This window comes from Gossypium hirsutum, chromosome D08 (genome assembly GCF_007990345.1).
Source record: "Gossypium hirsutum isolate 1008001.06 chromosome D08, Gossypium_hirsutum_v2.1, whole genome shotgun sequence".
NCBI lineage: Eukaryota > Viridiplantae > Streptophyta > Magnoliopsida > Malvales > Malvaceae > Gossypium > Gossypium hirsutum.
Genome location: NC_053444.1, coordinates 53,833,698 through 53,847,109, shown reverse-complemented (window position 1 = coordinate 53,847,109; position 13,412 = coordinate 53,833,698). Strand labels below are relative to the sequence as shown.

The 13,412-nt window shown below is 30.5% G+C and overlaps 1 protein-coding gene across 1 annotated transcript; it reads right to left on the bottom strand.

Moving 5' to 3' along the window:
• Positions 1–2,721: 2,721 nt before the first annotated feature.
• Positions 2,722–3,959, bottom strand: LOC107900733 (uncharacterized). Its single transcript, XM_016826430.2, has one exon. It carries the CDS (start codon positions 3,730–3,732, stop codon positions 2,902–2,904), a length of 831 nt encoding a protein of 276 aa, XP_016681919.1. The 5' UTR covers positions 3,733–3,959; the 3' UTR covers positions 2,722–2,901.
• Positions 3,960–13,412: the final 9,453 nt, after the last annotated feature.

Below are 13,412 nucleotides of genomic sequence, written 5' to 3'. Positions count from 1 at the left end.
AATAAAGTAAAAATAATATACTATTTATAATATTTAACCTTTATAAAAAATAGTTTTATAAATTTATCCAAACCTTTCATAACACTTCTAATAAATAATATAGTGACTTTTAAAAGTTATTTTTATAAATAAGTTATAATCATGTTGGAAATTTGAATCTCTATCCATCATTTTGCTATCAAAATTAAAATTAAGAATATACAATTTTATTAAATCACAGTTACGCGCCTTTCTTCTTTTTATATTTTTATATAAAAAATTAAAATTAAAATGTTTAGAAATTAACCTGTGTTTAATTGATTTATAAACAAAATCTTTATCATTACATTAATAATAATTTTTGAATAAAATTTTCTAAAAAAAAATTTTAACATAAAATATCACTAATTGTCTTAGTGTCACAAGTCAATTTGATATTTAAATTTTTTTAAAAATAAAATTTTAATATTGAATATTTTTCACTAACTTGATAGCTTTTTGACATAATATAGAAAATTGAAAACATCACAACTAATTGGAGTGCATTTAAAAATATGATGTATTTACCGATTTCAATTTTCTTTTACTCACAAGTTAAACTATTTTTATTTATTTATTTTAGTTTCATACATATTGCATATGTGTTATTATTGTTAGTTTCCAAACCTTACATTTCGTTATTTATTGTATGTTATGTTTAAACACACACACATGTTCTAAATATGTGGTTTCCACATGCATATGCATGTGATAGGATTTTTAATATAAATAATGTCACCGATTGAGTTGATGTCACATGCCAACATGGCACTAACTCAAACTTGATGACAACACCATGATAAACAATTGTAATATATTTTAATATTGTTAATCTGATGTATTTATGTGTCTAAATTTTGTTTTACTCACAATTTAATTTATTTTTTTATTTTAATATCGTACATATTTCATGTGTTATTATAATTAATTAATTTCAAACTTTACATTTCATTATTTATTATATGTTATTCTTAAACACACACCTGTGTTCTAAATTCGCACCTCCACACACATACGCGTGTGATTAGATTTCTAGTAATATTTGAAAAATTCAAAATGCTTAAAACTCGAAAGATTCAAAAGGAAGTTGGAAATGTAACGTGTATCATACTAAACGTAACTATAGAAAAATAAAATACAAAGAAAAATATTTAAGAGACATATAAAATAATTTTAAAATACAATTAATTTAAAATATTAATACAAAATTTAAAAGAATAATAAATCATATAATAAATTTAACTGTTTAAAAAATAATTTAATAATAAATATGATATTTAAAATATAATTAATTTAAAGAAATACTACAAAGACAACTTCCAACAAATAAAAAACAAAAAACACACAAATAATTAAAATAATTAATTAGCTTACCCTTAACTTCCTATACTTAAATTTCTCCTATTTACTCGAGTTGGTTTTATATTTTATATAGATATATAAAAGAGAGGAGCTAAACAATCTTTAATTCTTCCGTGAGGAAAATCTCTTACCAGGGAACAATCAACATCATTCATCTCTGGTACCTCTACCGAAGATGATGATATGAAATACTAGAAATTGAACATCCACTCCATAATGAAAAACATTAAGAAAATTAATAATTGATTTTGGCCAACTGTTGCATTGATAGTGAAGTTTGTTCTGCATTTTTGCTAGTTGTGAGAATTTGCTTGGTTTTCAGCCCTTTCAAGTTTAGTCTTTTAGCATTGGTATTTGATCCACTTGAGTAGTGATTCCAACTAATGCATTGAAATCTAATTGGTAATTGCATTTGATGCTTTGTTGGTAATTTCCACACTGACCCAGTAGGAAATTATAAGCCTTCACTTCCATTTTTCTTTTCCTTTATACTGCCATTGTTTCTTGCATTAGCTGCAGTATGCAGAGCATTGGTGAACCTGCAAAGGGGCTTGAACTTCTAGGTTCATTATCCTTGATTAGTTGAATGGGAGACAATTAGAAGTGGAGACCTGTGACTGGCATGCTGAATTTGGAGAATCTGTTGCTGACGATGTATATCTTAACCTTCGAAGAAAACCAAATCAGCATATCATCAAAGAGATTATGATGGACAACTTGTTACTAACATGACATCATCAGAAAGTGAGGCTGGATTGTCTGTCTTCCTATTGTCTTTCTGGCAATAAGGATATGATGGTGTTAATGTTGTTGGCCATGGAATTATGGAATGTCTCAGACCGGTATATCAAGTGAAAACAAGGGTGAGAAACCACTTATGGTGCAATACAGTGTAGCTAAGGAAGCAACAGCCAATCCTAAACGGGTTTAGCTTAAGTGAAGTTTATGCCTAAGGAAGCAGCAGACAATGCTTCATCCCTGGATGGTACCCACATTCATGTCACGGATTCTTAAGGTATTTAATCATTGTCATCCATTCTTTAATCATTATTATAATGCAAAAGGGATGATTGATAACCAGAACATATTCAGACCTAGATTAATAAATTTGGACAAGACTTGCGCGCACGATGAGACTTAAACCAAAATAAAATTTGGACCGGAAACTCACAGGTGATATTTACACATTGTGAGACTCAAACCTAAGCACTTAATATCCCAGAGCTTAACTTTGCCATTTCAGCCAAGGACTCAATCGCCATTCAATGGGCATAACAAAACATCAGCGCAGTTGGTTGCATTTTAGACTAGTAAAGTAACCCATCATCTCCAAATGTCAAATGAAATCAACAAGGAATTCACAGCATTATTATTAGCAAATGTAACATAAGGAGATATTTCGTCCCGTGTATGTTCTATTTTTAACCAACAAAAACTATCATCTTATCGCTAGTTAGGCAACACATAACACATTCAGTAGAAACAGAAACAGGGAGCTCAAATCTGAAATATTCAAAAGGTTCACTTAGATAACACGTTGAACAACAACCCAATTGACGCCCCTGCAATACACAACACAGAAACCACACGGAACCGAACAAACAAAACATTCAAGCTTTTAGCAACCTGAAGAGTAAGAGTCAGAATCTGTAGCCTACCTCGCTCCTCCATCATCTTGAAGAAGTACATTGGCTTCACTGATTGCCGCAGCATAAACGCCAGCGTAAAAGGGAACCCAAATGCCAAGATACTTTGAACGGAAACCTCACCTAATGGGTGTGCTCCAGAACCATAAGCATAGGATATCCAAGCTCCAAGACCAAGGTGGACCAGACCCAGAACAGCCACTGCTTTACTAAGTCCATATATGTTCTTCATCATTGCTTCAAGAACCTCTCTTGTCTCATTAGCCAATGCTGATAAATCACGTTCCACAGTTGGTCCCTCGATTTCTTGGTGCTTGAAATCAGGGTTTTGACTCGGATGGGATTCACTGCTACTGGTGTGTGATTTCTCATCGTCGGATTTTGGGCCAGGGCTAGAAGAAGAAGAAATTGTTGAAAGATATCTGGGACCAAGTAGTACACTTTGGGTTCGTTCAATTGAAGAACAATTGAAGTTAAGCGGCGCTTTGGGTTTGGAACAAGAACACGATGAGAGTGATCTAACAGAGTAGAAGTGAGAAGCGATTTGGTTTAGGGTTGAGAGAGAGGGAGAGGGATGGGATTGGATGGAACCGAAAGTTGTGGAAGCGATGAACTTAGGGTTGAAAGGAGGCGGAGAGATGAAGAAAGAAGATGAATTGCAGCGGAGGGGGAGCTTCGAGATTAAATTGCGTGTACGAGAGATCATTGTTGCAATTTCAAAAATTAGGATTGGAGACTGAGAAAGTTATATAAATTTGAGAATCACAACCGCTGCAATTTGTTTTCCTTTGATTTAGAGTATAGTATTTTGCACCACCAAAACGGAAGGGCGGCTTGCATTTGCAGAGCAGTAGCTGCTCCTACCCAAACGTCAATGGCAGTGTTGTTATTAAGTTAAACTTTATTCAATATACTCATTATTTAAGCCTCAATCACTATTAATTACCTAATTTTTAATATTTTGGTCATTTATTCATTATATCAATAATAAAGACATTAACTCATAAATTTAATAGTTAATTTAATTTAAATTATAATTAAAATATCAATTTAATTTTTTTAATGTTAAGTCTCGAAAATCTAAGAATATAAAAAAAAACCTTAAAAATCTTTTAAAATTATAAAAATTCAGGTCTTGCAAACCTCCTTAACAACTCTCATTTATTTTCTCACTACTTCAATATCACTCTGGTTGGGTGAAGACTCTGGACAAAGCCTTAAGCCTTCCCTTCTTGTTTTATTGGGATGTTCTCCCTGCTTCGTCATTGACATCACGTATACTTGGGGCGAGTGGAATAGGGATGTAATGGAATAGAGCTGCAATTAGTAATTCAATTGTTTGTTTCAATAAAATAGAGCTGTAATAGTATTTTTGTGTTTGGTTGAATAGAATAAATATTGTAATAGCATAAGGAAAAAGACTTAAATAACCAAAGTACCCTTAACAAATTTTTTAGGTAGATAATTATTGTTATTGTTATTGTTATTAAATTTTAATAAGTTTATTACTAAGTATATTTTAATAAAAATAAAAATAAAAAATTTAATCATATTTTAACATAATTATTATTAAATACAATTTAATAAAATAATATATTATTTAATATCATTCTTAATATAATTATTATTAAAATATGAATTAATAAAAATCATAATATATAATATCATAAAATAATATATAACCTACTTTATTATTTTTTAACTGCAATACATATTTAATGTACTAAAATATCATTAGCGAAACAAATAATTTAATTATCTTCTAAACTAAAAAGCAAAAGATTAGAAGTAATAAATAGCTTGAGAATTATATTTTACATGTAATAGCCCATTTCTCTGAAGTGTCGGAATAGTAGTTTCGGGGCCACAAATTCGATGTGTGAGTCCGTAAATATTATTATTCAATATTTATGAATATTATGTGGTGTATTGATAAAAATTTGATTTAATGATTTGTGCTAAATGGAAGAATAATTAGGTTCAAGTGGTAATACCCCAAAGTTAAATGGTTTTAGATAATAAGGTATCAGGACCTTGTTTCTATAAATTGAGCTGAAAATATATTTTATAAATATTTATGGAGTATTATTAAGGTTGTATTAAAGTTTCGTAAAGAAATTTTAATGTTTCGATAGTTAATTAAGCAAAAAGAACTAAATCATAAAAAGTGTAAAAGTTGAATTCTAATAGTTAAAAGGGTTAAATGACTATAGAAAAATAAGTGGATGGACTTAAATGGTAAATAAACCATTTAAGGAATTAGTGGACTAAAATGGACATGGATTTGATGTTTTGTTTAATTATTAACCAAGGTTAAAATGGTAATTTTATAAATTAAATAAAACATAAGTAAAAGATGAATGGTTGTTATCTTCTTTCCCATTTTGTTTCAACCTATTCTTCTATGGAAAATAAGCTAAGGTCGGCCAAATAAAAATGGATGCATGTAAGTGGTTTATTTATCTGTTTTTAGTAATTTTTTTTTTTTGAGATCGTTGTAACTATGTCCAGCTAGCCCGTACCTTTGTTTTTGAAACTGTTAAAGATTTTGAATATTTCCATTGATGAATATTTGTGATTTTAGATGTTAAATGATGAATTTGAGGTATTAGTTGTTATTTATAAGTATTTTATTAAGTGATTTTGATGAATTTAACGATTAGGGATTAGTAAAAATACAATACTAGATGTGAAATTGTTACAAATGTGGGCTGTATTGGATGCTGGTAACATACAATTGGTATGAACTTTCAATAAAAATGGTTAATTTGTAGGTTTTAACTCAGGGACTAAATTGAATAAAAATGAAAAGTTGAGGGCAATTTTGTAAAAATGTCAAAAGGACTAAATTGCATAAATGGAATGATTTTTCTGTCTAAATTATTGAATTTAATTAAATTATTAATTTAGATCAAGAACGAGTAGAAAATTGAGAAGAAGGAAAAATTACCAAAAAACCTTGTACTTTGACATTTCTGCAATTTAGCCAGGTAAGCTTGTAACTTGATTAAATCAATTAATTGTGGTTTTAATTTTTTAATATGTAATTGTTTATATATGAATTGAGTTGATTGGCTTGAAGGAAAATGATTAAGATCATAGTTGAAAGACACTATAACACTATACCAGAAAATAAATAAGACTATAGTTGAAAGACACTATGGCACCATACCAGAATCGAGTAAGACCATGATTGAAAGACGTTATGGCATCATAGTTCTATCGAGTAAGACCATGGTTGAAAGACACTATGGAAACACGATGAAAAATGAATAAGACTATGGTTGAAATGCACTATGGCATCAAGACGAAAATAAATAAGACCATGGTTGAAAGACACCATGGCACACTACGATCACTTTATATTCAGGTAACATGTTTCAAGTGAGGTGTGTATCGTAAGTATGAATACGAGTTGAAGGTTTGACTAGTATAGTTTGATAATGCATGTTAATGCCTTAGTGTAATTATATATTCTTATTATGTTTATAAATACATTAAATCGTGATGTTGTAGTGTGTTTAAAGAATTAAATGGTTACTTGAGTGTTTGCCTAATATACGATGTTATTTCATTTGATTCAACGGGCATGAAAAGGGAATGAACGGTAAATATTCAAATGACTTATACTATGAAAAAGAATGAAAAGGAAATGTTAAATGAAAGTATGACTATGTTCTTGGAATTGATGATTTCAAGTGAGGTTATTCATGTTTAATGACTTATCTTATGTTATTCAAGCGAATTATGAATTGATGCATTAACATTTGTTGTTGATGATGCTTAGGCTTGTGCCAAGCTATTGGTTAGATTGTATTATGTTGGTTTTAAAGAAATGCATTGAAATGGTAAGTGACCAAATGGAAAGATGCTTATGTGCATGAAAGGGTGATAAGAATCAAAGTATGTAATTTCTCATGAAATGGTTTATTGTGTAGTTGATTCTAAAAGAGTTATGCTTAAATGCACTAGCTTGTGGCTATGGTTAATGTTATGTTTATGCCTTGTATGTTATGCAAATGAAATGGGTGAGAATAGGTAATGAAATGATAAGTTCATAGTTGAGATGTAATGTGATGAAAAGAAATGATTGTTGAGTCAAAGGACCTACTTGTAAGGAAGAAATTTACTTATGCTATATGTGAGTTTACTTATTTCATGAATAAATACACTAGTTCATGATTTAATAATGTAATTAAGTTTATGCTAAGTAAATGGAATGGTAAGTAAGTAAGTAGATGAAATGGTTCATCGTTTTAAGGAAAGGTTGATAATTATGTAAGTCAACCTATGAGACCTTATTAGGTTATGAATGAAATGTATATGTAATGTTTATAAATATACTAAGTTGAATGGTGTTGAATCATGTTTAATCTATGTATGATAGTCTTAAAGTGATAAGTTATGTTTCAAGTTTATACGAACTTACTAAGCATTCATTGCTTACGTAGTCATCTTCCTCTTACTTTGCAGATTATCGGAAGCTCGATCTGTTTGGAAACTCGTCAGAGGTCTATCACACTATCCAATGATTATATTGGTAGATTTTGATGTCTTGATCAAGGTTATAATGGCATGTATAGGTGGATTTGTGTATAAATGATCTAGTTATTGTTTTGGTATATATAAGTGTCAATACGGTTAATGTACCTATGGTATCTTGATGGTTGGTGTTAATATGGTTAAGTTGTTGCATGGTATTATGACCAAAGAGGTAAGTATGACATGTTTGCAATATGGTTAATTAAGGTATGCTTGAATATGGAATTTAGTTAAGTGTGTTTGTATCAAAAATGACAAATTGGGTATATGTTCGTGTAGTTCAATATGGTCAATTATGGTATAACTTGGTATGGAATTAAGCTAAATATATATGGATGAGTTATGGTCAAATATGTATAATTTTAGGTATATGTGTGTTTGAGATGCATGAGAACAATATTTCAAATGTTAAGTTATATTGACACGGTATAAGTTAAGTATGGTATGTTTTAAAATGGTAGTAAGGTGACCAATTATGCATATGTGTAGTTAAGTTGAATGATTGCTTTTGAGGTGCCATATATGACAATTGATTGGATTAAATTTGGTCATTTGAATTGGTCATATTATGTATGTTTTGGTATGTTTTGATACCTTGGTCATATGTGCAAATGACTTGTAAGGGTGTCCTTGAATTGGGTGAAAGAAATGACTCGGATTTAGCCTATTTCTAGCCCTACACTTTTCACTTTATTCAATTTAAACCATATCCCAATTTTCTAATTATACATATAAATACATATCCTTATCAAATTCATAAAAAATATTTATTCAATTTCACCTCTTTTCCAAAAATGACCAATTTACACTTTTAGTCCTTCAACTTTCAAAAAATTATAATTTAGTCTTTACTAAATTTCATTATTCATATTTTCTCTACCAATACTTAATTCACCTTTTAAATACTTAACATGTCTCAAAGATGAAAATTATGGGGCATTACAACCACGGTTGGTGAACCTACAAGACTCAAGATAGAGGTGTCAATATAGGGTGTGTAATAATTATGGAGCTTGTAACACCCCAAATCTGGTAGACACGAAGTTGTCTGTTTTGGAGCATTTTGGTAGTTAGTTTGCCATTATAAGCTTTTGGTGAATTAATGCTTTGGCGTATAGAGTATCCACGCATAGAAGTATCTCTGGATTTAGTTCTCGTAGTATTCTTCAATTAAAGAAAGAATTGGACAAAAGAAAAGTAAGCCTTGTGTAGGTTGCCGCCAAAGGTATAATACACCTAGTTGATTTAAGCATTGTGTCCAACAAGTTTTGGTAACGAGATCTGGTTTGGAACCAACTGAATTGACTTGTCAAATAACATATGTATAGGACTCTCATTTATATTTCTCCTGATCCTTGTAGGTTAATTAAAGGACAATTATTGTTTATAGTTGACATTTGTCAAGGTCCACTAAGAAAAGATGAGTATATATTTGGTGAGAAGAGAACGTTGGGAGGGTATTTCTTCCTTCAACATTACTCTCTAGTTCTTATTTTTAAACTTAAATGTTCTTTCCTTCTTTGTTAAACTAGAAGTTGAGGATTTTGTGAATAAACTGTAAATGTCCCACCTCTTGGTAAGTAAGATAGCTCTACATGTTAAGTTTTTGAAAGAATAAGGCAGATAAAAAACATATAAACAGTAAGTTATGAATATGAGCCCCTGCATTGGGGTCGTTTGTAGTTAAGATGATAGCAAATTGTCGATAAATGGGTTTTAATAATTGTTCCATATTCTTTAAGTAGTTGCTGCTACTAGTTTGAAAAGGATGTTTTGTAACACCCCTAACCCGTCTCAGACACCGAATTAGGGTTACGGAGCATTACTATACAAAACAAAGCTTTAAACTTAAAAATAATTAATTTAACTTATAACCGTTGACAATAGGAAACTTATAAAATTACCCCTAAGTTTTACCTTTTATGCAATTTAGTCCCTAAACCCAAAACTTGCAATTTAACCACTTGTAATTAAAATTCATGCTAGCTGATTTTCATAGGGTTTATAATCAGCCCATTTTTATCACCATTTCACAATATTTACTCCACAAATAAATCCCTAAACATTAAAATTACCAAAAATCACTTAACAAATTATTTCTATTTAACAATCAAGCTTACTAATTTATTAACCAAGATCACAAATACTCCCAATTCATTCATGGCAAATCCCTCAAATTTTAACAATTTAATGAACTAACCCCCGAGCTAACTAAATTAAGCTAATACGGTTACAAAACATAAAAATCACTAAAAACAAACCTTAAAATCACAAGCATGCATGGAGAAGAGTTGGCTGAACTTCCTTTGTCTCCAAAAGTGGAGTTTTAGTTGAAGGAAGATGAACATTAAAAAAAATGAAAGTGATATGTTTCTTTTATTTTATTGTTTCTTTATTTTTCTGAACTTGTTTTAATATTTTATTAATATCAACTCATTTATTCACCCATAAATTATTCTAACTGTGCATGCCACTGAAAAATGGTGGAATTACCACTTAAACCCTTGTTAATTTAGCCTTTAACACTTTTATCTAATAAAAGTTAACTTTTGCAGCTTTTACAATTTAGTCCTTTTAAATTAATTAACTATCTAAACATCAAAATTTCTTAACCAAATTTTAATACGACCTTAATAACACTCCGTAAATATTGAATATATTTACGGCCTCAGGTTTTAGAAACGAAATCCCAATACCTCATTTTCTAAAACCACTTGACTCTAAGGACATACCACTTAAACCTAATTATTTGTTTAATTAAAAATAAATTATTAATGTAACACCCTAAACCTAGCCTAGACGTTATGTCTGAATCTAGCGATGTCACATGATAGGGTGTTTGAAAATCGTGTCGTCGCGTTAAAACCATTTTCACTGAATTTCTTATCTTAATATCTTATTAGTTCCAAAATTGTGTTGCTCATTTAATCGATAGTTTCAAAATGTTATTCGTTTGCGAAAGCTTTTAAAACAGATTAAACAATCGTGTGTTTAGGAAAAACATTTATTTCTTTTAAAAACCGAGATTTCCTACTACTAGTAGTTGTAATCCATAAGGTAAAAATAATTAAAACCCAAAACCAAAGTCCGAAAGTCCAATTACAACCCAAAAACTTATCCAGTAAAAATAGAATAGAAATAAAACCAATTATTGTAAATATAGGTTAAAAACCATGAAAGTCCAAAATCGTGGTTACCGCCGAGTCCTCCGCCGCACCGATCTGTCAAGATCTAGGGATTACCTGTGCACATTTAAACAAAATGGGTGAGTTTACAAAAACTCAGTGTGTAATCCCACAGAAAACAGACAATAGCAAATCATAGTGCACAGTTAAAACAGTCTTGAGCCTAAGCCCTTTTCGGTATCAGTAACAGTTTGGGCCTTAGCCCATCTCAGTACAGTATCAAATATGCAGTAGGGCCTTAGTCGATCACAGTATCAGTAGCAGCCATGCAGTATTCAGTATCAAAGTCCTACCCAACCAACCTCTACATACCATCTCCGTTCAACCCTACACTCAATGTGAGGATCAAATCAACCCACCCATCCCTACACTTCAGGTAGTACCGAATGCGACACAAAACAGTAATTTGCAGCTGAGCTGCTAGTATGTTAGGCTTAAGAGCCTTTTAGTACACTTCTTCCAAATATAATTAACCCAACCACATTCAATGCAACATACAAGTCATGACATGCTATCTCAGGACATCAGTACATATAACCAGTTTAGTATACAAGCATACTTCATCATGCTCAACACATATATAAATAAAACAGTCAGTTGGTACAATTAGTGTAACAGCCTGAATTTGGGGCTAGTCGAAATAGTAGTTTCAGAACCACAAATTTGACGAGAAAAAAATTATTTTCATTATATTTTTATGGTCTACGATTTCACAAAATGATTTCGTGAAAATTTCGTTCGAAAATTTTGACGTTTGGACACTCAATTTAGTCAAAAGGACTAAATTGTAAAAAGTGCAAAAGTTGAGTTCTATATGTTAGAGGTGTTCAATTGTTATGAAATTTTAAATTGGAGGTCTTTATATGGTAATTAGGCCATTGGTTAAGTTGGTGGATAAAAATGGGCATGGTTAGGCATGTTTCCAAAGTTTTTCATTAAGGGCATTTTGGTCATTTAGTTATTAAAATGAATTAAAAACAAAATTAAAACCCAATTTTTGTCCATCTTCTCCATAAGGCCGAATTTAGGAAGGGTAAGCCATGGTTAGGGTTTTCAAGCTTCCAAGCTCAATAGTTAGTCTATCATTGCCCCGTTTTTAATAATTTTTACGTTTTTGAGATTACCGTAATATGATTTATCTATTTCTACCATTTATTTGAGCTAGAGTTGATGTTTAAAAATTTACCGATGGAGAATATGCATGTATTTTGATGTTCTATGGAAGAATATGAATGTTTGGAGTGTGATAAACAATTTGTACTAAGTAATTTTCGATAAAAATGTCTAAAAGTATTAATTTGTAAAAGTTATAAAATGTGTCATAATTGTGTGAATAAGTGAAAATTGTGAATGGAAACTGTCATAAAATGGTTCGGCTAAGCCTAAAATGCAAGGAAATTGAATAAAAATTATTTTACGAACCTAGGGGTAAAATCGTAATTTTGTGAAACTTTAGGGGCAAAAACGTAATTTTTTTAAAGTATGATTTTTGAATTGGAATGAATAGTGTGAATGTTATATAAATTAAATGTATTGTTATAAATCAAGAAAGACGAGAAATTGAAATTGATCAATAAAAAGAAAAGTGGGAAAAAGTGAAAAATTCCCGAATAAACCTTTGGAATAAAAAGGGATACGAATGAAGTGACATAAATAATCACATGTGTGGCACGAACTGTGTGTAGGCCACTATATAAAAGTGAAAGTGATGGTCACGTGTGTAGTACTATGTGCAGGCTACTACGTGTACCAGAATGATAGGTCGCATGTGTAGTACTATGTGCAGGCTACTATGCGTACTGGATAGTTTCGATCACGTGTGTAGTACTATGTGTAGGCTACTGTGTATCATATGGTAATGGTCACATGCTTAGTATTATGTGTAGGCTACTATGTGAACCGAACATCATTGATTAGTAAGGTGGTTGCTATGTGTTGATTCCACCGGACATTATTGATTAATAATGTGGTTGCTATGTGTTGAATCTACCGAGTATCTGTTATTATTCCGAAGTGTTCATCGGGAAATTGACTAAGTGTAATTGAATAATGAATATAGGTGTGGAATTGAATTGAATATCGACTTAGAAATGGAAAAGTGAATTTTGAATTGAATTGTGATTGAAAGTGAAAAAGTGAAATTATGAAAGAGTACATTTAGCAACAAAACAGTTTAGACAGCAACAATTGTGTAACTTTGAAAAATCACCAAAAATGGTGGGAATTGAATTATAGGCTGAATAATATATGAAATTGAAGCTCAATGAGTCTTTTTTCACATAAAAGAAACAAATCAAGCAAAAGATTTATATATTTTGAGATATTTGAAGTTTAGTTAGACAGAGTCAGAATGAGTTTAGAATCCCCTGTTCTGACTTTGGAAAATTGTCAAAAATTGTACAAAAATAATTATGGGATAAAGTTTATATGTTTAGAGTTATCATTGAATCTATTTTCAAGAGAAACAAACATAAACAATATCTGAATTTTGTACAATGAGATAATTAATTTTTAGTGAAGAGAGGTTAGAACTATCAAGTAGTGAAATAGGGAAAACTTTAAAGAATAAATTGTACTAGTTGGATGAACCAAAAATTCTTAAAATTTTATGGTAAGAAGATATGAGAATATAGTTTTGGGGAAAATTAATGGTTCTTAA